The 26,034-nt window shown below is 48.4% G+C and overlaps 1 protein-coding gene across 4 annotated transcripts in view; it reads right to left on the minus strand.

Moving 5' to 3' along the window:
* Window positions 1–7,946: 7,946 nt before the first annotated feature.
* Window positions 7,947–26,034, minus strand: part of SMARCC1 (SWI/SNF related BAF chromatin remodeling complex subunit C1) — a gene marked incomplete at its 5' end in the record, with an annotated part of 89,335 nt that continues 71,247 nt past the window's right edge. For all 4 annotated transcript variants that reach the window (XM_080639485.1, XM_080639486.1, XM_080639487.1 and 1 more), the window contains 2 exons: window positions 7,947–9,916; window positions 11,540–11,716. In XM_080639485.1, coding sequence (XP_080495611.1) covers window positions 9,831–9,916; window positions 11,540–11,716 — 263 coding nt within the window. In that variant the 3' untranslated portion in view covers window positions 7,947–9,830. The remainder of the gene's footprint in view (window positions 9,917–11,539; window positions 11,717–26,034) is intronic.

Here is a 26,034-nt window from a genome sequence, read left to right on the forward strand (position 1 = left end):
GGCGGCATGGAGGGACCCGCGGCTCCGCCACCGGGGCCGGCACCGGCAGCGGCTCCGCCCGCGCCCCGCGCCCCGCTCCGCGCCTCCCGCCGCTCCGCGCCGCGCCGAGCCGGGGGGGCCGGGGGAGGCGGGAGAGGGCGGGCGGGAGCCGCCAGCTCCGCCTGCGGGAGCGGGGACGCCGCCGGCAGCACCGGGACGAGGCAGCGGAACCTTCCCGGCGTCCAGGGGAAACATCCCTGCACCCCCCGTCAACGGGAGCCCTTCCCTGAGGCCCCCCCCCCCAAACTCAAAAAAAATGGGGGGGCATCCCTGCCCCAGCACTTGGACACCTCCCCAGCATTCCCAGCGAGCCCGTTGAGCCCCCCAAACTGCTCTCCCCATACCCCCACCTGCACCAGGATCCCGTGTTGACAACCCGCCCCCCCCAGATTTGCTGCTGCAGGGGGGGGGAAGTCCTGCACCAACACCAGGACACCCCCATCCGCACCAGCACTTCTCACTGAGCGCCCTTAAAACTGCTCGTGCATGGGGGTACCCCTGCACTGTGCCATCCCCCCCCCCCCCCCCAATTCCCCCTCAGTAACAAGGTTCCTCACTAGCACACACACATTCACCTTCCCAAACGGCTCTCCTTGCTCCCACCCAGCACAGGGCTCCCTCCCTGACCCCCCCCAAACTGTTTCTGCATGGGGGGGGGGGGGCACCCTTGCACCAGCACATCCCCTCCAGCATCCCCAACTGGTGCAAGGGAACCCCCACCCTGCAACCGCGACCCCGTCCTCATGCACAGCCCTGGCAAGTTGGGCTGGGGACCCCGAGCAGCAGCAAGGGGAGGGCACAGCACCAGAATTCGGGGTGAGGCTTCACTGCACGGGATTTGGGTGCGGGGCAGGGTCCCCTCCCCGGGCAAAGACCCCAAAATCGGGTTAGACCCCCCTTGTCCCCAAGTGGGCACCCCACAGCCACGGTGCCACTTCCCAGCGCCAAACTGGTCCAGATGCCACCGGTGCATCCATCACCCATGACCCCTCGATGTGGGCACCATGATGGGCTGAAGGTGCAGGGAGGGGTGAGGGCACGGGGTGCAGGCAGGGGCTGTACCCGCTGTGGCAGGGGGTAGGGGCAGCGCGCTGCCCCCGGCTGTGGCCCGGTGTGGTGCAGGAAGGCTGAGCCGACACAGCGGCCGGATGGAGCAGGCAGAGAAGGAGCCGCGCAGACGTGACCAGCCTAAAAATGGGGCCAGGGCGAGCCCAGAGGGGCTGCGGGCAGGCAGCGGGCAGAGCAGAGTGGACAAGCACACTCTGGAGACCCAGGCATGTGCACAGCTGGGGGTGCACCCATGGGACCTCCCGGACCCCCCACGCATGGGGGGCAGGCACCCTGAGCTGCACGGGGGGGGTCAGCCTGGACCCATGCACTGAAGAGTGGCTGCGCCACTGCTGTCCGCTGCACCGGTCACCCCGTCCCCACCTCGTCCTCAAGGGGCTGGGGTGAGCTCCCGGCTGGCGGAGGCTTTCCAAGGTCACACATGTCCTACTCCACCCACAGCACAGGAATGTGCCAGCCATGGCTGCTCCTGCATCCCGTGGCACAGAAGGATGCTTGGGGCAGGGCCGGGGCTTTGTGGAGCAGGGGGTGCTCCTGGGGGACCCCATTTCAGTACTTCCCAGCCTCTGTGTGAGACCCACATCAGCTCAGCTGTGACCCCCTCACCGTCCACTGTGCACCCCATCCCACCCCAGCCCACACAGAGGGGCAGCCATGGGGGGGGGATGCTGCAGGGACTGGGGGTGCTGGGCTGTGGGGGGGCCGGGGTCCCCTCTTCCCCAGCAGCAGCAGCCGTGCCTGGCCAAGCTCCCTGTGCTGGGAACAAGCACTGCTCTGTCCCCTCTCAAAGGGGGATTGAAGGGGCTGCACCTGCTTAATATTCCCCGTGCTTCCGCCCCTGGATGCGTTTCCAAGGGGACCGGCCGAGGGGCCGCCAGGATGGATGGGGGGACACAGCCGTGACAGCCGGGGAAAAGGGTCAGGAGGAGGCATCGGGGTCCCATGCGCTGCCCAGGGATGGTGGTCCCCCCACTCTGTCCCTGCCACCACAGCAAGAGGCCAAGGGTGGGATCCTGGGGATAGGATGGTGCTGAGGAAGCCACACCGGGCAGGGAGATGCAGCCCAGGCAGGGCAGCAGCGCCTGTCCTGCACCTAAACCCTTCCCAATGAAGAGTGCCAGCACGCAGCAGCGATGGCTCAAGGTGTTTATGCTCAAGTGGTTGGTGCTTCTCAAGCCCACGAAAGCTTCCAGTGCCCATAGTAACTCCTGGGGGCAGGAAGCTCATGGGGCTGGCGGAAGCCCTGAGACCATCTGGGCCAAGCCCAGCTCAAGCCTGGAGCAGGTTGCCCAGGACCACGTCCGTTTGGGTCTTGAACATCTCCATGACCGGAGGCTCCACCAGCCCATGTCCCATCACCCCAGTGTGCTGAGTGCAGCAGGGAGGAGGCACCTTGCCCTGGATCCCATGGGGGATAAGGGGGTGTTGGCACTCCCAACCTCTGTTGGAGGCTGTTTCCCCCAGTTCTGGAGGATGGAGTCCATCACATTTCCATGCAGACCACATTCACACGGGAAGAGCCTCCCCCTAGTGCAGGCTCCGCACCCATCCATGGCTCTGGATTAGGCCCCGTCAGTAAACCAAGGCGGGCAAGAGGGGACCAAGGGTCTTGCCACCCTCTGTGGGCAGAGCTCAGCTGCAACAACAGAGAGGGAAGGACCAGAGCGGATGCCGTGCTCCAGGCAGGGATGTGCTGGGTGATACCATCCAGCCAGCCAGCATCATCCAGCTGGGGGGTGAAGTTTGGAGCCTCCTGCACCCCCAGGACATGCAGTGGGTGAAGTGTGGCAGAGCCTCACTTCATCACCATGCTTAAATTGAGGAGCAGACAAGGCAGCAGCACGGGATCCAGAGCCATCTCGTGATTCTGATTTCACCACGTTTCCTACAAACCTGCCTCAGATTTGTCTTTGGCAGAGGCAGGAACAGCAGCAGAGGCTTGGGTGAGGGGCTGCGGGACAGAGGCAGGCAGCGACTGCGTTCACTTCAGTCTTACACAAGAAACTGAGCAGCAGCTCCCTCCTCACGGGCTGCTGCTGCCAAGTGCGTATTTTCCTGGGGGACTTACTGGAAACATTGAGGGAGAATTAAGAGATTATGAAACGCAGCCGCACGGACGGTCTGCTTGGGGCATTTCCAGAGCAAATCACTGTCCCTCTGTCTGTCCTGTGAGCCGATCACATGCAGCTGGGAAGGGATCTCACTCCCAATCCCTTCTCTGCCCAGCAAAGCGCTGCTCATGGAGTCTTGCACTACATTGCTGTCCCCAAAAACCCATGGAGGGGCTTTGCTCCCCCCCAGCCCTGCTCTGCTTCATGCTGCCTGCACCGTGGGGAGCACTCGGCTCAGCCCTGCATCCCGGCTCATCCTGATGGGCAGCTCCTGGAGTGCCCTGGCAGCCATGGGCCAGCCACACACCAGCACATTCCTCTAGTCAAGGAGGATCTGCTTTGGCACCCAGCTGGGTGCAAATGACAGGTCTGATTATGGTCAGGGACCCCATGGGGACACACAGACAGGCTGGAGGAGGCACAGACTGAGCTCCTTTGCATCGGCTGAACAGGGGGAATCAGCTTTGTCCCATATGTCAGTGTCCCCATGGACCAGAACCCATGCAGGATAACAGGGGTCGAAGGTGGGGGCAGAATGGGCTGGGGCCAGCACTTCTCCACCAGATTTTCTTTCCCGTATTATCTCTCCCCAGGCTGCTGCCTGACATCCTCCATCCCCATCCAGGTACGGGACACATTCAAACCACCGTTTTCCTGATTTTCCTTGAAGTAACAACTACTGGAAAGGTGCAAAGAAATCAGAACTTCAGGAAACGTTGAACTGAACAGACAGGTCTGAGGGTGGTGTTTTCTGCCCCAGCTCAGGCACTGCTCACCCTGGACACACGAGCTCTTCCTCTCTCAAAGCATCCTCCATGGTGAGCCTGAGCCCAAGGTCAATCTCAGCCCAGCCAGGCGGGGTTGCAGTGGGACAGCTTTGCCCTTGATTGGGGCTGGCACCTCACAGGACACGGCTCCAAGGTGACGAGCGCTGACGCGACACCGAGAGCTGGAGGAAGCCGCTGGCTGCTGCAGCTGCGAGACTTAAAACAAACCTTCAGCCTCCCCTGTGCTCCTGCAGGCCCCGCTCCTCCTCTGCCTTCAGCCTGAAGCAGGGAACAAACTCACCCACCACACATCAGTCACACCCCAAACTGCTCCCGACACCGCACTGATCTGAAAATTGGTGTAGTTCAAAGTCCTCAGAAGAGGAGCTATGTTTAGGATTGCACGAGCAGCTTGGGGAAGGATGCTGGCTGGCAGCACCAGGTAAAGACACACACGGATCCACCACCTCTGCGTGCCCTGCGGTGCTGCAGCTGGTATCATCCAAAAATAAACTTGACCTGCACAGGGAGCTGGTGCCTTTGGTCGAAGGATTTCGTGTCACAGAGGCAGGGCCACATCGGCCAAGCAGCCACAGCTGGAAGGGCAGAGCCTCCAGCTCATTCTCTCCCTGCAGCGGCCATTTTCGAGCCATGCTCCTCTAACAGCTGCACGGAGAGAAGGTGGGAGAGCTTTAATGTGGAATGCAAAACCTGAAAGGCTGCTGAGTTTGATGGTTTGGATGATCTTAAAGCTCATCCAGCTCCAACCCCCTGCCATGGGCAGGGACACCTTCCACCAGACCAGGTTGCTCCAAGCCCCATCCAACCTGGCCTTGAGCACTGCCAGGGATGGGGCAGCCACAGCTTCTCTGGGCAACCTGTGCCAGGGCCTCACCACCCTCACAGGGAAGAACTTCTTCCTCACATCTCGTCTCAATCTCCCCTCTGTCAGTTTAAAGCCATTCCCATTGTCCTGTCCCTACCTGCCCTTGGCAAAAGCCCCTCTCCAGCTTTCTTGTCAGCCGCTTTAGGCACTGGAAGCTGCTCTAAGGTCCCCCTGGAGCTTTCTCTTGTCCAGGCTGAACAAGCCCAGCCCTCTCAGCCTGCCTCCATAGCAGAGGTGCTCCAGCCCTTGGAGCATCTTCATGGCCTCCTCTGGACTCGCTCCAACAGCTCTATGTGCCTTCTACGTTGGTGTTGCAGAAATCAGCCCCATTTTGAGCATCCTTCAAGAACAGAGCTGCCTTTCCCCAGTCCCCAGTGCTAGGACAGAGCAAGGCATTTCCACAAACTGGATCCTGCAGGGATACGGTGGCTCTTCCAACTGCACATGAACCGGTACTCAGGGAGGAGATGCTCCTCAGAGTTCCCAGTGGGACCTGGGCTGAACCTTGTGCTGTGGAAGTTGCTGGTCCAGGTTTTTGCCTGCTGGATCACCTGGCACTGGAGCCCTGCTCCTCCCCATGGCACTCAGTCACCTCAGCACCACAGACCTGGGGGAGGCTACCTTGGTGTTGGTGACCACCAACACTGCCAATCCAAACCTGGTGCTAGAACCCTGGGAAGATGCTAGGAAGGCTGCTGATTTTGATGGAGACTGGGTTGGGGTTATTACACTTCAACTTGGAAGGACAAAAATGAAGAATCTGGGAAAAGAAAATCCAGATAATCACCCCTGGGTTTCCCATTGCAGCCTCCAGGCAACAGCTCCCAGGGATGCTGAAAAGGGTCCCCCTAGCAGTGGTGGGAGGTTCCAATGAAATTCCCACACAGACAGCACACAGGGCCAGGCAGGAGACGGCGCAGACAAAGAGCAACACTGTTCCTAGAGAGCCAGGCAGGGCACCAGCTCCAGCACACCCAAGCCATTGGCAGGTCACCCACTGCCACCGATTGTCTGGGGCACGTCGGTTCCTACCAGGATTTGGGGGGCTTAGCCCATGGGATGGGTGCCGTGTTTGGCACTACCCATTGGGGTTACCCCCTTGTTGCTATAAAACCTGTGGAGTCTGAAAACGGGTTTCCAGCCTTGCCAAATCCTCTGTTTTAAAAGTTTCCTGTGAGAAAGGCACAGGAATTGAATTAAACATGTTGGAGGACAATGCACACTTGCACACCAAAACTCTTTAGGCGCCCTAATGTGCATTTTGGGCTTTAAATAAGCCCAGGGAAAAAAACCCAAGCAGCTTATTAGGAACCACATGTTGGAGCTGGTATGGCTGGACAGGACACAGCCACAACAGGGAGTTTTAGGATATTATCAGGAAGCCGAGCCAAGTGCAGGCAGGGGGTGCGAATGCCTGTTGCCGTTCCTGGTCCACTGCCCCATCGCTTCTTGTGCCAACGAGGCAACAGTGCTAAAAGAAACCTGCATGTCCCATCCCTGTCTGGCAGCATCAGGTTATTTGGATGAAGATGTAACCTCCTCCTAACAGCGTGTATTAACAGCAGGGACAGCTAGTATTTCGGGGACAGCAGAAAGGTTTCGCACCCAGATGAGCTTCCATACACCCCAAAACCATCTTGGCCTCAAAGACACTACTGCAGTGTTGGAGTGGACACTGAGCCAGTTTCAAGAGCTACAGGTTAGAGCCCCGTCCTAAATGTGCCTTCAAGCTTTACTGTGCTCCCATCATAAAGCTGTCAATAGGAATTTGCTCTCTCCAATCCATCACCGCTCCACACCCCAGCAGGCCAAAGCGACCCCAGCCCTTCAGTACTGCTCCCACCCCATCACCAGGACCAGCTGGGAGGATCTAACATCCATACAGCAAGTGTGGGCCTAAACTGCATACAGACCACCATTCGGCCCAGCCTCAGCCATCTTTGGTGACTGCAAAGCTTTAAAGGCCCATCAACAGAAAAAAGCATTCAACAATTGATGCTATGATTTACCATTTCTTTGTGCTCCTTAGGAAAAAGGTCAATAGGAGAGGAGGAAAAATGACAGTCCCAGGATAAGGGTGCAATCACAAGGGACAAGCCTTGCTCAAGGGAGCCAGAGTGCCAAGGCTGAGATCCTCACCTTCCCACCTGGCCCAAACACCAGAGCAGCATTATGGAGCCCACCAAGGGAGCATTTGGCAGAGGACCCCAGCCCCAGGGACTTCTCATGACACCCAAAGTGGGCTCCCCAACTGGGGATGGGGCTTTCATGGGGTGTCCTGGATCTGAAGACACATCTCTACCCCTGTACTTTTCCTTCTCCAGCTTCAGGGAATTAGGGACTGTGGGCATTACATGCGGGATGCTTGGGAAGGCGCACCATTAGCACACTTCCTCAGAGGAAAAGGCTCTTGTGTGAAGTAGCAACAGCATTTAGGATGTAATCCTGATTGGATTCCTGGTTTCAGTTTAACCAAAAAAGGAAACTATCCTGGCAGCCTCCGGACCCCTGCAGGAGAGGACAAAAGATTTGAACAGACATCTGAATTAAACAATTAACAGCGAGGCTGGTATGGGAACAGAGGAACAGTGGGATCCTGCTCGGTCAGCGTGCCCAGCCCTCCTCTATTAAAATCTGCCACTTAGAGCTCTTCTTTCAAGTGTGTAATTCAACTGGGAACACGAGCCTGAGCGATTGTCCACAGCACAACAGTGGGGAAAGCAGGAATCAAACAGAAATAATCCCATCAGGCCCTGAACGCCGTTTTACCTCGTCCGCATTCATTAAGCTTTTTAAATCTGAAATACCATTTTCAAAAGCGGGGCATCGCCAAGTGCCTTGCAAAAGGCCTTTACTTGCCTGCTCTGCTTTGGTGTCTCCCACCTCGCAGAGTAACAAGATCAGGCTTTGAGTTTACTCCATTGTAGTCAAAATGCAGCCCCAAAATAAACCCGTATCATATTAACAATTCTCAGCTCATCCACAACACACACAGAGGGAAAGGAGACTCCAGACAAAGTGGCACAAGCTTTGTACAAAAAACAACGTTGTTTTTTATTTCACAAAATTGGGAGGCTGTGTTGCAGGAATAAAACCGGCCCTGTACATAGGCTCAGATGAAAAAGTCAGCACATGTATTATTTATACAGAAACACAACAGTGTCAAGAATTCAGGTACTCTGTAGGATCATCACTAGTACAGTAAAAAATAGTCTCCATCTGGATCCTTTATATTTGAAGTTGATCACGCTAAAAACAACCTGAGGTTATTCTAAACTGGACTACAGTCTGAACCAGAAAATCCCATGCTCACCCCAAAGACCCTGGAGGGAAAGGTAACGCTGGGGCTGAATTTCCTTTGTGGGAGGTGGAAGGCAGGCAGGCCCTGACCGTTCTCTGCTAGGCACTGTGGATTCTTAGAGGTTGACAGTGGAAAGCGTCATTCCTATGCGCTGGAAGTAACAAGGCTGCGGATGATATCTGAGCATGCAGCCCAGAACTGGTTAATCTGCACTCATGCACTCGTAGGACCTGGGAAGTTCAACCATTAGCATTGATGAGTCAACCACCTGAGTGCTCTTCAAAGGAAATCCTTTTGTTTTTAATGGTATAGGTGGATTTGCAGGTTTTGGATTTATTTGAGAGCTCTCTCTTCGGTCAATCCTCAGGCCACCACCTTGCACTTGGCTGCTGAAAGCCACCCTTTAAACAAGCAAGCAGACGCCAGACTTTTTTCAAGGAAACCTGGCAAACGCTCTTACGCCAGGAAGAGAGCAGAGAACCCAAACCACAATTGGAAAAACATATTTTGCAGTCACTAATGACGAGCAAACAGGCAGCTGTTGGCAGCCTGAAGTTCTGTGTGTGATGGTCTCAATGAGTGCTCCTAGATTTGCCTGCTGAAGCTGTTCCCTCACACCTCAACCCCCCAGACCATGGAAGCTCAGTGAGTGGAAGGTGATGTGTGAGTTGTCCTGGAGACATGACCCATGGTCGCTGACTCTGCCCACCTCGGCTGTCCACAGGAGGTAGTTCTGGCATTTGCATCCCAGCCATCCCAACCCAATCCCAAATGCTAGCACTTCTTCGCTATCTACTTTTTTTTTTGTTTTGTTCATTTTAAAAAGTAAAAAGTATATGCTCCAAAAAGAGGGACTAAAAATCATGAGTTTATTCCTCAGTTGGCTACTGTACCAAACTACTCAAGAGGTTCAACTACCACCTTCAAAGGTGAAAGAAAGGTAAAAACTGGAGCAAGAAAACTCCTACCATTGAGTGGTTTTATTCCAATTGATTCACTCCTGGCTTCATTTGCACTGCATCAATATTTTCTTTAATAAGTTAGCGAGACAGCCCCAGGACTCGGCTACTGTCCTTGATGATCAGATATCTATAATGAACACAGCAGCATTCCTGCACCTTCTGTGCTACAGCATGCCCTTATTTTCCTTCTCTGTTCGAAACACTGGTTTGGCATCCAACCTTGATGCTTTGCTCTACCTGGAGAACTCAAAACATTAGATCACAGGTGGAGTGGGCACATGCTACATCCTAAAGCTCAGCTAATGCCTCCACTGTGCAAGCTTGGATCTTTTTTACCCTCTCCAGGAGAACCCAAAGTTCAAAACACCAAGATGAAAGAAACCAGAATCGAGCACACCCTGAAAGGCAAGCAGACCAAAGCATAAAGGACTTCCCACCAGCAACATGGAGGCACTACTGGCGTCTTTGATCTAAAGCTTTCCCAAAGCAATGCGGAGTATTGCCAGGTTACGAGTAGTCGTAGTGGTGGGCAGATGCTGTGTATAATGTGCTTGTATCTGTGTATGTATATGCACACATACACAACCGGGCAGGCCAACGGGAGGTGAAAATCTCCCAGGGGAACAGGAGGTAACTGAGGAATTCATTTTTGGTCACCACTATGTTGCTGTAGAAGTTCCTTCTTCCTTGACTGCTTTAGGGAGCAGCTGAGGCTGGTGGGGCTGCTGCTGGAGGTGGAGTCACTCCTTCTGCTGGTGGAGGTGGCTGTGCTGGAGGGGGATCTGTGGAAAAACAGCAGAGAAACAGTGAGCAGGACACCAAGAAGGGCTGAACATGGAAAAGGAACCCAATGCCAACGCCCAGGTGTCTGTGTGCTACAGAAGATGTAGCTGTCGGAGGAAAAAGCAACAACAACTGTCCCCAGAAATGGCCATGACTGCAGCTTCCCAAGGAAGCTTCACTGCATGTTTTATTGTGCTTTTCAACCACTAAGCACTGTGTGGACTCTGTGAAAGAGGGGAAAAAAAGATTCCCATATTTTACAGAAAAGATGACAGCTCAGTAGCTGGCAAAGTTCACATCAAGCAACCTTCAGCTGGAATTAGCATTTCTCATCTCCCACCTCTGTGCTTGAACCTTTAGATTATGGCTCTTTTCTTTAAAAATAGATGGAACAATAGACTTTATATAAACAGAGCCTGCACTTAAGCTCTGAGCAGTGTATGTAGGTTAAAGTAGAGGAATCCACAGATGCAGCAAGTAGGAGGAAAGAAATGAAGGATACAAAAGGCCAGCTTTCATGCACAGAGAGGAGATGTTAATGGAACATGACTGACTTGTTCAGTAGGGGAGGGAAAAAAAGAAATTAAGATAAGGGAAGAGAGCAAGCAGGAATGTAACCTGACGTAAGATATTCCCAGCAGTAGAGGCTCAGAAAAAAGGGAGGAAAACTAAGTAAAGCTACAGCACCAAAAGAATAAGGAGCAATGTTTGAACAAAAATAGCATCAGAAGGGAGTATCTCATGCTTATGCTGGTTAACACCAATGAGTCAGTACTCCTCAGCAACTCCCTTCAGCTGAGGCTAAAACGGGGCGGCTTTTCCCAATTATTTTTTGGGAGAGGCACTATAAGCCATCACAACTTTTGCCTGGTTGATCACAGTTGTGTGCTGAGGAACATTTCTGGCGTTAAGGCTGCCGTGCTGAAGCAGACCAGCAGCTTGTCCCAGGTTGAAGCTAATACAGACAAATATATTGAGGAATTCATAGCAGAGCATCCTACACCAGCCACACCAGCTTCTCTTTTGCTTGCTGGCTTTGGCCAAACTCTCACACTCATTTAAGTAACACCCACGCAGGAGCTACTGCTTTTTTTGGCTGGCATAAATAAACTTCAGTTTTGGAGGTGTAGGTATTTATATTGTGTAACGAACATTCCCAATATACCTTTTACTTCTTCCTAATTAGGACTTCCTCCTTCTGATATCACAATGCCAAGTTTTCAGTAAGGCATTGTTGAACTGAATTGTATTCTCGCCTCCACTACGTAAGGATTTAGATATTGTTAATCCCTCAACCTCTACTGTGCATTCTTCCGGAGTAAGTCAGGAGCAATTTTTGATGATGACCACAGGACCTTACTGTCATTATAAATAAAATAAGGGATGCTATAAATAAAATAAAGGACAATGAAATATGCTTTAATACCTAGAGGAGAGACAAGCACTTAAAGCTTCAAGCACACCTCTGGCACTAGTCTTTGGCTTCCAACACGCACAGACCCTATTATTCCTGCAGCAGATAAAGGGGTTTCAACTGCAATGAGTTTTCCAGCAACAAGGCAAGCGACAGAAAAAGCCACACCAGGTATACTCGAAATGTTTCCTGCTGGACATCCACTTACACATGCCATTCGGAGCTGCTAGAGGAACACGAGGTCCAATTAGATTTCCTGTCATCGGTGACATGCCAGGTGGGGGGGGACCACCACCAGCTGGATGGATGTTGGCTGCCACACTTGGCATCATCCGGCCTGGCATGGGTTGTCCAGGTATCATTGAACCAGGCCCCGGAATCTGACCTGCAAGAGCAGTGAAGAGACATGATGTGAGACTCACGGAAGTGACTGGAGGAGAAAAACAGAATCTAGTTGTTCTCTGAGAAGTGAGGGAAAAGTCTTCTGTATGACAGCCAGCTCCCTACATGCTCCAAACACCTTTTTGTCCTCCCCCAAATCAACACGCTCCCTTCAGGAAGAGCCCCTCCGGGACCTTGTAATCTCAAACATCAAGAAGCAAGTAGGAGGTAACACAGTCAAACACCAGCATTTTAAGTAAACCCCCACTAAAAAGGCATTTGATAACAATCTAAAGAGGGAGTGGAAACAAATTACACTAGAATAACGAAGCATCAAATTAAGAGCATGTGATGAAACAGAGTAGCCACAAAGCTGAATGGATTAATTTAATGGGGGAGCTGAAATCATACAGTTAGAAGTTTCAGTGTAGAGAAATTTCTACTGTTAAAAACCCGATTTTAATGCAAGAGAGGGTTCCAGTAAGTCTTTCTTACGTATCAGCTCTGTAAGAGACCTTTTATGTTTCAGCTGCACATAGGAACTGTTAGCATCACCCAGCTTTAGACACCTCCAACTTGCTTATTATTAACTGCTTTAAAACCTCACTTTAAGAGATTATTTTGCATAATCCAATTACATTTACTTTTACACACTTACATAAAGGTACAGTATTTTAGTTAGAAAAGCAGCTATTAGGCATGGATTGTAAAGACTTCTTTCAGGAGAGCTCATTCCACCCCAAACCTCAGGTGGTTATGTGAAGTAAAATATGGTGACAGAACCCTCAACAAAAAAAAAAGGCTCTGAACACACATAAAAAGCATAACAGCCACACCAACGGTTGAAGCCAAGAAAGTCAGATCTCTGGATTTGTGTCCAAGTCAATACTTCAGCACAAACACTATTTATTAACTCTTAAGCTCAGTTTTGGAACAAGAGCTTTGAATAATATTTTATTAGTATCTGTTACTTCCATTTTATAAGATGTGAGGAAGCTGCACCAGCTCACAAGCTATTGCCTGGAATGGGTTGGTTACAGATCCTAGCCAGCATCCTTCAGTCAGAGGCAGGACCACATGGGCCCACAAGCAACTTCACACAGCCACAGCAGACAGAAGACAAAGCAAAGTCTTCACTTTGTTTAAGAGGAAATGGTGGGCTATACCTGAATGGTTGGGAATTTGTGATCTAGAAGAGTAATAATCTGCACTTTAACTCCGGTGATCAAAAGCAAACCCTGCTCCTTCAGAGCTGTCACTGCGTAATGCCTGTACAGAAACCTCTGCCCGAGGGCCATGGCCCAGGCTCTCACAGAGGTGAGGCTCACCAGCCATGACAAATCCTTCTCCATCTCCATCAAAAAGCTAGAGAGACCACTGAAGAACAGTCCAACCATGCAGGAATACCTACTGAACAACAGTTAAAGAGAAAAACAACACAGATAAACTCACTCCACTTCCCTGATGTTTGGTGCCTTTCCTAACCACGTAAGACTGACCTGCTCAACCACATCCTTCCCGAGTATCACAGAATCCAAGAATGGAAGGGACCTTAAAGCTCATCCAGTTCCAACCCCCTGCCACAGGCAGGGACACCTTCCACTAGACCAGGCTGCTCCATGCCCCATCCAACCTGACCTTGAACACTGTCAGGGATGGGTCAGCCACAGCTTCTCTGGGCAACCTGTGCCAGGGCCTCACCACCCTCACAGGGAAGAACTTCTTCCTCAGATCTCATCTCAATCTCCCCTCTGTCAGTTTAAAGCCATTCCCCTTGTCCTGTCCCTACCTGCCCCTGTCAAAATCCCCTCTCCAGCTTTCTTGTTGTCCCCTTTGGTCACTGGAAGCTGCTCTAAGGTGTCCCCAGAGCCTTCTCCTCTCCAGGCTGAACAAGCCCAGCTCTCTCAGCCTGTCTCCACAGAAGAGGTGCTGCAGACCTCAGAGCATCTTCATGGCCTCCTCTGAACTTGCTCCAACAGGTCCACATCCTTCTTATGCTGGTGGCCTTAGAGCTGGATGCAGTACTCTGGGTATAAGGCAGTACTTGCTTCTGAAACCAGTGCCACTAAACAGTGCAAAAGAATCCAACACACCACAGCCTGCTGGCTTCATACAGTCCTGGCAGATACTGAAGAATCTTAAATTCACAGGAACTGTGAAGCACTGAACCATGAAAACGGTATTGGAGCTCCAGGTTATACAAGCAAGAGGTCTGTGTGCCAAGCTGGTGCTGCCTGATTACAGGAGCAAGACCAGCACACTGGCAAGCAGCAGATACGAAGCTCTACAGAAACCACTGGATTTCTCAAACATTTACAAAGGAAAGCAGAAGTTATCCCTGGACACATTCCATCACTGATCAGTGGCCTGCAGCACACATCATGGCATTTCCATCGCTACGTATTACAGTGGCAGCAGCAGCCATCCAGAAAAGCTGTATACATCTGAGCTTTTAATCTTCCTTTGTCACCACTATCAGCAAAATATTTTCTGCTTTGGTAATGGTGAATAGGTGGTTTTAAAGAAGCCCCTTGGAATCCTTGCACCTCCGGTCAACAGCTGAAAGAAGAAACAAAAGGTGGGACATACCCTAAAATTATGTGGCATGCCTTTGTGAGTAACTCAAGGTGACCAAGGACCAGTACTCAAGAGCTTCAGTGACCGGTTTTCCCTTTACAGACAAGTTGAGCTGGATGTTCCTCAATGTTGCCCATTTGCCATATCATCTTCAGCAACAGCAGACTCTAAGAAGACTGAAGTGTTATTTCTGTAACTCTTTACTACTTCACTGAAAAGCCTGTCTGTCTTGATGATCTCCTCATAGGTATTGTAGGGCTACTGGTATGTCCTCTCCAGGGGGAAATTGCTCAGGCCCTCAGAGCATCTTTGGTGGCCTTCTGAACTCAGTCCACTCTGATCGACGCCTTTCTTGTACTGCGGGACTCAATCCTCCAAATGCTGTTTAACAACTAGTGAGCAGGGTGGGTGATAATCACATCCCTCAGTCTGTTGCCTGTGCTCCTGTTTGTACAGCCTGAAACGCTGCCAGTTTCTGCCTGCTCACACTCTGCTTGCTGCCCACCAGGATTCACAGGACCTTTCCTGAAGAGCTGCTGCTTGGGGTTAGTCCTCCCAGGTAGAGGAGTTTGGTTTGTCCTTGCTGAATCTCACAAGGCTTCTATCAGCCCATTCCTCCAGCCTGCCTCAGCCCTCCTGATTGGCAGCCCTGGCCTCAAGCGTATCAACGGATAATATGCAGATAACTGAAGACTTAAGCAGATGCGGCATGAATTTACTGCTGCTGGCATCTGTGCATCTGTTTTGGTCCAGCTCACTGCGAGATGAGGACTGGGCAGAAAAGGCATGGCAGGCAACATGAGAGCACTGTCACTGAAAGTAACGGCCAGACATGGGCTGAGACTTAAAGACATAGTGATCTATTAGTATTAGAAGTGGGTCAAGAGCTTCAGGACCAGTGCTGTTAAGAAATAAAATGCTAGTGGGTTTTCAAACAGCCCCAAACCGACTATCTGCAGGCTCTTTGTATCAGTTCTGTGCTAGAGCTGAGCTTCCAACATAAGCATGGCAGGTAGACAAGCAAGCAGCTCTTCTCCACCCCACAAGGCTGCCTGTGTGCAGAAACAAGCCCAGGGGTACATATGGTCTCAGCCTGAAGATCAGCTCTGAAGCACATCCTGTCAGAGGATGCAGCTGCACAATGGCAGCTGGTAAAGCTCCAGAATTTGGGATTTTCCCCTGATTTACAGGAGACAGCTGCAGGAACTCCAGACATGCCTGATATTACATGACGACCTGCACTACAGTCACAGCATATGAAACAGCAGCTTGAATTTCAGTTGCTGGAAGTTCAGGGTGAAATACTAAAACAAATGTGAAAAAAATCCTGTCTCACCAACAATCTCAATCTGCAAAGAAGAAAAGTGGGATGACATGGCCAGATTGGTAACTGATACCCTGTTCTCTTCCCTTATGAAACATCGTGGCAACAACTCGAAGCAGTTACTTTCCAGGAAAAATTTATATTCTGCTCCATTTACCTGAGAAGTTCTCCAAGAGCAGCTTGAACATTCAGAAGCTCCTTTTGCAAATCCAGCCTCCTCCTTTGAGTCCACAACAGAACACCACTGCAGGCTGGTTTTGTTTCATAGGCAAGCAGGGAATTTGAGGATCTGCCTCACTGTACTGACAGGCTGCGTATTCCTGGTCAGTTTAAAGTCTTCTAGTGGACTCAAAATACTATTCAACAGAGAAGTGGACTCAGTGTAGGGACTAAAGAGACACAACTGATGCCCATCAGGGTACTTGGGAGAAAGTCTACATAGGGGAAGAGATGACAGCTTATACCTCTTATGACCTTAAGACAAGCCACGGGAAAAGCAAATGGGAAGCCTTTAGTTTCCTCAAATACAGAATTAAAGGTGATCACCACAATTCCTAATGCTGCAGGTTTAAAAACCTGCTTTCACCGAATTTACACTGTGGAACTTGCCAACACAAGCTGCAGAGGGTATGTGTATTAGTGGCTCTGAACACATTAGTTAGAATCATAGAATAGTTAGGGTTGGAAAGGACCTTAAGATCATCTGGTTCCAATCACCATGACACGAGCAGGAACGCCTCCCACTATACCATGTCACTCAAGGCTCTTTCCAGCCTGGCCTTGAACACTGCCAGGGATGCAGCATTCAGAACTTCCCTGGGCAACCTATTCCAGTGCCTCACCACCCTCTCAGTAAAGAATTTCTTCCTTATATCCAATCTAAACTTCCCCTGTTTAAGTTTTAACCCGTTACCCCTTGTCCTGTCACTACAGTCCCTAATGAAGAGTCCCTCCCCAGCATCCTTGTAGGCCCCCTTCAGATAATGGAAGGCTGCTATGAGGTCTCCACGTAGCCTTCTCTTCTCCAGGCTGAGCAGCCCCAACTTTCTCAGCCTGTCTTCATACAGGAGGTGCTCCAGTCCCCTGATCATCCTCGTGGCCCTCCTCTGGACTTGTTCCAACAGTTCCATGTCCTTTTTATGTTGAGGACACCAGAACTGCACACAATACTCCAAGTGAGGTCTCACGAGAGCAGAGTAGAGGGGCAGGATCACCTCCTTTGACCTGCTGGTCACACTTGTCTTGATGCAGCCCAGGATACGGTTGGCTTTCTGGGCTGCGAGCGCAAACTGCAGCTGGCTCATGTTCAGTTTCTCATCGACCAACACCCCCAAGTCCTTCTCCGCAGGGCTGCTCTGAATCTCTTCTCTGCCCAACCTGTAGCCATGCCTGGGATTGCTCTGACCCAGGTGTAGGACCTTGCACTTGGCATGGTTAAACTTCATCAGGTTGGCATCAGCCCACCTCACAGGCGTGTCGAGGTCCCTCTGGATGGCATCCCTTCCCTCCGGCGTATCAATTGAACCACACAGCTTGGTGTCATTGCAAACTTGCTGAGGGTGCACTCAATCCCACTGTCCATGTCACCGACAAAGATGTTGAACAAGACCGGTCCCAACACCGATCCCTGAGGGACACCACTCGTTGTCGGTCTCCAGCCGGACATGGAGCAATTGACCATAACTCTTTGCGTGTGGCCATCCAGCCAGTTCTTTATCCACCGAGTGGTCCACCCATCAAATTGATGTCTCTCCAATTTAGAGACAAGGATGTTGTGTGGGACAGTGTTGAATGCTTTGCACAAGTCCAGGTAGACAACATCAACTGCTCTACCCCTGTCCATCAGTTATAAGCAACGCCTAAGCACCAGTGTCAAAATGCTTAAGAAACATGACTGTGGAAGGCCTGATTTGCATTTACCCTGTTTCTTAACAGTCTACAGGAAGCATTTGCAAGCTAATCAGGTCAAAGGCAGTGATGTGAACCTCTGGGCTGACCCAGGATATGCACACACTTGAAACCTGCTCGTGAAAAGTCAAGTTTGCTGGAGAACAGAGCAACAGAGATGGTGTACCAAGCTTCAGCATTAGAAACTTGTGTCCAGATCTAGCTTAGCTCACACAGCAAGATGAGCACTGCTTCCTCATATGTCCTCATCCTCACATGCCTCCCACGTTTTGATTCCAGTATTTACTCTGAAAGGGTACTGCAAAAGAAGAGCAGCCACTTGGTACATCAAGACATTACTATGCTCTTAAGAACTCTGCTTGAGTAGGTCTTTTATTTTTCATTAACTCCTATATTTTTCAACCCCCCCCCCAAAAAAAAAAAAAAAGAAATGATTGCAGCTACAAGCATGCAGAAGCAAAGGCAGACAAGCAGAAGCAGATACAGATACTGGGCAACTCGAACTGCTGGGGGCAGAAAGGTGGGCAAGGGCTGAATCAGACCAAAACAAGAAATTGGACATAAAACACCACTCAAAGACATTGAGGGCTTTGTAGCAAAAAGAGGAGATATTCACAGCTATGAGGGATGTTGTTCACTGGCAAAATTAAGGTTGATTGGGGAATAAAAATGTAAAAACTGGAACAACACAGCTGTGTTTCAGCAGACCAGAAAGCTGGGAAATGTCAAATTCCCAGTCTGGGAGCTGCCACCTGACAGGAGCTTCAGCCTCTCCATAATTTGGCCATCCTCTCTCTAACACCACATGCCTACAAGATTCTCTCTGCAGTAATGAAGCGATTAATATTAAAAAAGCTCTTCTGCAACACCTGAAGTTGGATCAGCTTTACTGCACACCGCGTGGCTTCACAGGAGGTCTTAAAAGCTGTAACACTGGGAAGTATTTCTTCAGTGAGAGAAAGGCTGTCAAACCCACAGTAACGCGCAGATCCAAGAACGATGTTCTATATTCAAATCAATTACAGCCAAGTTAAAGTCACCACTGAAAAAGAAAACAACTTAAAAAAAAATGTTTCTTCATAAATTCAAAGTGTGTCATGACTCCAAATCTCATAATGATGCTTGTTGTGAAGCATCCTGCTACCCAGACTGAGGAGTCTGTAAAGCTTTTCTTCTCTCTTAAATTTGGGGGGTTTAAAAATAAGCAGTGCTGCCATTTTTCTGAAGACGCCCATAAGCTGAGCAGCTCCTCTGTGTTTGAGTGCAGGGTTGGCTGCCCATTTTTTGCTTTCCTGGCATGGTCTGCAACAATTTTACCTAGAGATTAGCTTGGAAAGGAACAATCCTATCACAAACCAGAACTCCAAAACACAGTTTAATGCAATACCCAACTAAACGGATTAACCAAGTGGAAATTACTACCACCTCTATGGGAAAAATGAAGTCCTATTTCTATAGAGATAGCAGTTTTTCATTTTACAAGAGATACCACTTCAAGACAGCGGCTCAAGCACAAAATGTGGAAGTGTGACCTACATAAGGGGTGAACTTAAAAACAGGAGACGCAGGAAGAGATAAAGCCAAAAGGTTCAATAAACGAGATTTAGCAGACTAAAAAAAAAATCCTTTACACATTAGATTGTAGACATTCTCTAATGCATGCTCTGAAGCATTCCACTATTAGCAAATGCCAACTGCAGATTCACATCACAGGGAAACGGATGAGGAATGGTTTTTAAAAGATCTCCAAGGTATTTATCTCTATTAAATAAGCCTCTACCTCTATTAAATCAGCTACTTAAGGGGTACTGGAGTGGTAAACAGTTTTAGTGTTTTTGTTTCACTGTAGCAGCCAATGGAGCATGTTGCAGAAAGCTTGGAGCCTATTAAATCTTCCTGCACACCTCTGCTTATACCCTTCAAAGGGGAAATGTGCAAACACAGCCAGTGCTACACAAAGGGAGTCTCTCCTTTGGCCACCAACATCTTGGAGAGGAGCAAAGCCTTCCTCTGATCTCTGTAAGGGACATGCCTCATTGAAATCTCGCTCTCCTGCTACTGAATGAATTGTTTCACAGTCCTGATACAGGAACAAGCAGAGAATGGCTCCAGGGAATGCCAGCTAGCTTCTTGCAGTGCTGTGGAGCTGCTCTGCAGTGATGTGCTCCTTCCCACTGGGAACGGTTTTCAGATGACCCGGAAATCTGTATTTCTAACCAACCTCCCAGACACATCCCTTCTGTCAGCACGTCCCCTCCACACATGCACTGCAGCAGAGAATCCCATAGCCAAGAACTGTGAATAATTAACCACAATAACTCATTTAGCATCTCATCTCAGGGGAGAGGCAGGATTTCCACTTCACTTGCGTATTGCATTTCTGTCACTCCCCTCTGGCGTGATTCACTGACGATGGAGGCATCAGTGTGCTCAAGTCAGATACCTCCGAACGCAGAGGCGCACTGTGCTGGGCTTGCAGGGCCCTGACATCCACACCACCTCCCAGCCAAGGGCTCACTGTTATTTTTCTACAACAGAGCACATATGATGGAAGACACTTTGTCAAGAAGCTGCTCAGTGTGTCACAGCAGCAAGGACATCCATTCTGCAGGGCAGTAGTGGTAGCCTTCAAATATTAACGTATCTTCAATAATACATTTTGTAAGGAGTTAAGAGCCATTCAAACTTACTAGAGAAGCTCTGCAGATGTTAAGATGACCGCACAGTGCAAGTCACTAAAATATTATCCATCATCCTCAGTGGAACTGCTGTACTGTGGTCGACTCTTATTTAGTATTCCAGCCCGTAACACCTATTACCTGGCCAGGTTTTCATACTGTGAAGAACATACCAGAGAGCATCCAATGTGGCTTTAATGCTTCTGTATTACCAACCACTGTAACCCCTTGCAACCCCCACAACTACACACATATTACAGCACTGTGGATGAACACTGCAAACCCATTTACTACCCATATGACTTTGCTTTCCTTTTATCTGACTACTCCCTGCGTTTCCTGCCACCAAGCTCTTTACGTACAATGGATAAACAGCAAGCACTGACAGTTCATGGAAAATACTGGCCAAAAGAAAAGTGAACTCAAAATCCTTATCTGTACCAAAAAATCCTGGAATTGTAATCAGTCCAACAGGAAACAGCATCCAGCAGCTCAATTTAAAACCACATTCTTTTGAATATTTCAACCACTGACAGAAAATTTATGCACAATATATTGGGGGAAAAGGTTATTAAAGTTACTCATCCTGCTGTACTGGAAAGTGTATCCTGTCTTCCTTATACCATTTCTGCTTTGGGTCTGAAATGATTTACTAGCTGAAAATCCCCTCTGAAGGGAAGAGTTAATTAATGACAGCTATTAATATACATCTATCTTTCTTCCTCCAAGAATTTCAAGAAGTTTCTCATATTACCATGAGTATCATTAGCACAAGGCACTTACTTCACATATAACGAGAACAGTGCACAACGAGAAATCAATAGTGTGCTTTGTATGATATAACCAGCAGCAAGACAGGTAACACAGGAAGAAATCAGACATTTTATTTTCTGTTATAATTACAAGGTTTAGCCTTTCACAGCGGAACTGGAATCCCAATTTTATTTCTCTACTTTGAAAGTCTGCATTCCAGGGGAAAGGAGAGAACAAAATAAGCTCAGTCAAAATGAAGGTAAAGTAAAAACTGTGGGAAAGGAGAGACATGGGAAAATAATGGGACTTACTGAAATCAGTGCCCATGCCTGAGAACTGCAACACACTTCTAGTCGAGTTGACCAGAATCTCATCACACCCAGGTGCCAAAGGATGAGCTTAATGCAGACAGACTCAGATCACAGGCTTGCACTGGAGAAGCAGGCATCAAGTTAAACTGTATGTCACAGCAAACTGATAACAGAGCCCTGTTTTCTAGTTTTCAAACCCCAAACCTTAACCATCATACCACGTTGCTTATTATGGCTAGCAAAAAGATAATAAACCAGAAAGAAAAGCCTTGTGAGGAGCAGCAAAAGCTTCCAAGAAGCCTCTCTGGCTGTGTGTTGTATACTGACTGGATAACATTATTGCTTTATGTGGAATCCACCAACAGCTTTCCTCTCTGGAGGAGCTCTCCTGGCTGGTACTGGTTTCTCTCTCATCAAACCTGGCTGCGGGTGCTGGCCTCTGGACTGATTTTGGCTGTTCAGTATGCCCCAGTGAATTCCACGGTCCAGCGGAACCTGGCATGGCCATAACTACGATAAGTGGCTCACTGCAAAGACTGACCCTCAACTGGAGATGTTCTCCAGCTGCATTCAGAGACTGACATCTAAGCTAAAGAACATTTCTCTGGAAAAAGCATCACTGTTAACTTTAGCTAAGAGATTTGGTTTCACTGCATCTGCTTCTGAATCCAGAAAAGCAGTAAGCAGGATTTTTTCCCTTCCATTTATAAGTGCCTTTTCATGTCCTTTCATCACTTTTGTTTCCTACCGTATCTTCAGTTTTCATCAATCACCTTAAAGACATCCGACATAGCATTTTGTTCATGGTCTACTGAACCAACATTTACACTTTCAGTCACTATTAAAGTCAGAAACCTGTTTGAAAACATCAGTGGGAACCAAGGTAAAGTCTGGAGTTAAAACCATGCAGCTGAACAGGAAATTGTGCAGGGTATTTCCATCTCCAGCTTATCCTCGGGGCTGTGTTTTGGAAGGTTGCCCACTGGCACTTCTCAGTTACTACTAAGCTGTTTGGGGATTTGTCTCAAATGTAACTGAATGGGTCAGTTCTTCCTGTAGAGCTGTTAGACAAACCAGCAGGCAGCAACTTGTCTAAGCATCCAGTAACATCTTTATACCTGAAAGAAGAGCTATGCCATGGTATTTATAGAATCATTTCAGTTGGAAAAGACCTTTAAGATCATCAAGTCCAACTGTAATCTAACACTGCCAAGACCACCACTAAATCATGCCTCTAAGTGCCATCTCAGTGTACTTTGAATAGGGAAACAGGGTAGGAACAAAATAGTCTCCAAAATCATTGAGGAATAGCCTCTTCATTATCAAGAGCTCTTGAAATTGGCCACCTTAGGGACAGCAGGTTGTTACTGGAACGAAGCTGAGAGATCAGGTAAGGAAACCGCACCTTCTTACAAAAACATGTCAAGCTGTACACCAATAGCTCTGAAGCTGGAGCTTCACCTACAGGACTAAGAACAGCAAAAAAGTTTTTCAGTTTTCATCTTTAAGTGTACCTCAGCCCTCCCTTGCAGGGTGAAATTCACCTCCTCACACACTCCAAATTCTGGCAGCTCCACAAAGACTCCAGGAGACTCAAGCGCAGGCACGCAGCAGGGAAACGTGCAGAAATTCACCATTTTGTCAAAGGATCCCAAATTAGCAAACTGAGCAGCAAAAATTGCTGCTGATCTATGTATGTACAAGTCTGCCACGAAAGGACTGGACTGCTAACGCTCCAAAACATTTAAGCCCAATAAACACACAACAATTGCCCCAAAAATGTGAAAGCAAGGAAAATACACAGAATACAATAGAAGTTCCATAGTATTTATCACAGATTCAGCATCACTGATGTGGTAAGGGATTATTTTTTAATGTATATAATACACAGTGTGGGATGTGTGTGTGTGTTTTGTACACAAAATGCAACTGCTGACTGCTTCAGTATGTCAGTAAGATTTCTGGAGGCTACAGCATGCAACAGAGGTATTTTCAGCTGAGATTCACCCTGTGATGATGTACTGATTTGTCAAGGGAAGTCAAACTCTGGACATCTTAAAGCTACCTAAATGGAAAATCAGGTCAATTTGTGAATCAGTAATCTCTGGGGACCAAAGAATCCTGAAGTTACTATTTACACATCCCCCCCTCCCCAGGGCTGACTCAGAGTTTAAGTGTTGAACTCACCTGAGGAAATGGTAAACCTTTCCCTTTTCTCTCCTTGCCCTCAAGTTATACAAAACCCCACTGTGAAGCTGAAGAACTTTGGCACTTGTGGACTTCCCAAGCATTTCTAACAAACTTCCACTGAAGAGCCTACTTTGCTTTGAGACAAGATCAGCTGGAGTATGGTAGAAGCAGCAGAGGAGTTCGCATTCAAACTCCAAAAGGGCCTCTGAATTCTCACCTTCACAAAAGTATCAAACCAGCGAACTGTCAGACTAGGTAGAAGGCAAGATCCTAGTCCTGTACCTGTATAGCATGAGAGCACCAGATGCTTTACTGCCACAGAAGCCTAAATGCTGCGCCTCATCCATCAGTCTGCTGCCCTCTAACAGGAGGGGTGGTGGTGGAAAAGTCAATCTATTGATTGACTTCAATAAAATTTGAAAGCGAGATGTACTGACTAATTACCACAGTACCACACTGCCCACCATACACACTGATAGGGATCACTGGGGATAGAGGGCCTGGACAATTATGATGGGGCGGAAGTAATAAGGTGTTATGTGAATCAAAGATGCAAATATATTAGAAATTAAGTTTTATTAGTCCCCTAGTGAATACAACAATGCATTTAATCTTCTTTCATTCTCATTCTCAATAGCAGCTTGTAAGTATGAGCTAGTCTAATGACATGCAATAATTCCCCCCTTTAATCTGTTATCAATTTGCCATTTCTCCATTTCACAGAATGCGTCTTCATTCTACTGTTAAGCGAATAGACCCAAGTTGTCAATACAGCATACGATAGACAAATCGAGCTACAATATTTTTTGGATCTCAAAAAAAAAAAACAAACACAAAAAAAAGGAAAAAGACCATATTTTATCACGCTCGCAATTCAATTTGAGCAAAAACAGCTCCCAAAGCAATGTCAGCATTTTTCGTCTGCAAGTGCACAACAAAGCCAGGAACTTGCTGGTCCCTCGGAAAAATACGTTTGATTAAGCATCTAGATCCCCAGCCGATTACCTGCCTGTCCAATTTGCATCAGTCTGCATCTGTTGATTGAATCAAGTTTTATTACTGTGGAGATTCACACAGTTGGATGAGATACCTCATATTTCAGGGTCATCTGTAAATCTTGCTAGTTTACTACGCATTTTCACTCTTTCCCAAGCCATATCTTAACACAGACCTTTTCCCAAAATGGAAACTCAAGCTCCTGAATGCTTTCTATTGCCTGCTTTTGATTATAATACCCCAAATTTTCAGCTTCTTCAGCAGCAGCCTATGCAAAAATCTTCCAAAATATTTTTGACTAATAACTGATCAGATTTGCCTTTGGAGTAGTTTTCAGCCAAGCAGTTGAAAATTGATAAAAGCTCTTCTTCATTGCGCTCCAGAGGGGCAATCAGGTTACAAGCCAGGTGGTGCTATTCTATTTTAAATTAACAATTCAACAACATTTAACAAGTATAGTAAAGCATCAATTCTAACTCCGATAAACACCTTCTGAGCAAAAGCACAATATTTGGTGGTCCAAACCCCTTTTAATAGTAAAATGCTTTAAAGTGGGACTCGAAATACTATTAAGCTACTTGGTTACTTAACAGTAGGGTTGCAAGTTTTGTCATTAAGCACAAGCAGTTGTTTAAAATAGGTATTTTTTATGCGCAGTGGATGGATGCTCCTCATCCTGAGGAGAAACACAGCCACACTGCCACCTAATTTCTCTATCCTGTGGGATTAGGAACATCTCCACCTTTGGAGATACCCAAGCCTCAAGAGGAAAAGTCCCCTGCAATCTGATCCAGCTGACCTGGCTCTGAGCAGGAGGCAAAACTGGAGACTTTCAAGTGACCCCTCTGACCAACATGGTTCAGTGACTCTCACCTGGCATCAAACAGAAGGGCAGAAGGCAGAAAGCAAAGTCTCAGACAGGGCAGAGAAATACACTAGGATCAGGTGCCCTGACAAAGGAAAATGCTAAAGGAGCTTCCTGCTTTCCCCTCTTGTTTTGGTCCTTTCTCCCTTTTATTTATTTATTTATTTATAGTTTTACACAGTTAGGTGTATCAATGAACTGGAAAATCTGAGGGAATGATTGTTTTTGAAGGAGCATCTCTGTTCAGGTCATTTGGCATAAAAAAGTCTAAGAGAATAGAAACAAGTATTTTTTTGTACTCAAAAGCAATGCTTAGGGGCAGCTCTGTGTTTGTACTTTATAGAGCTTGACTATCTCCAGGGATGGAGACTCCACAGACTGGCTGGGGAAGATGCTCCAGGGTTTGACAACCCTTAGAGGAAATAAACAGTATTTTCCTGTGTCTGGATAGAATTTAATGTGTTTTAATTTGTGTCCACTGCCTTCTTGTCCTGTCACTGGGTGCTACTGTGAAGAGCCTGGTGCTTTCTTTCATTCCTTCCTTTTGGGTGTTCATATCCATTGATAAGATATCTCCTCCCCAAGCTCCCTCTGCACATCTATGGGGACAAAAGCTGCAAAACGAAGCTGCAGTACAAAGAGTCCTAGTAAACTGTGTTTCTTTTCTGGTTTATAAGCAGCGCCATTATAAAACACTATGTAAACACAGTCCATCTGTTA

The sequence above is a fragment of the Psittacula echo genome (assembly GCF_963264785.1).
Source record: "Psittacula echo genome assembly, chromosome: 2".
NCBI classification, from domain to species: Eukaryota; Metazoa; Chordata; class Aves; order Psittaciformes; family Psittacidae; genus Psittacula; species Psittacula echo.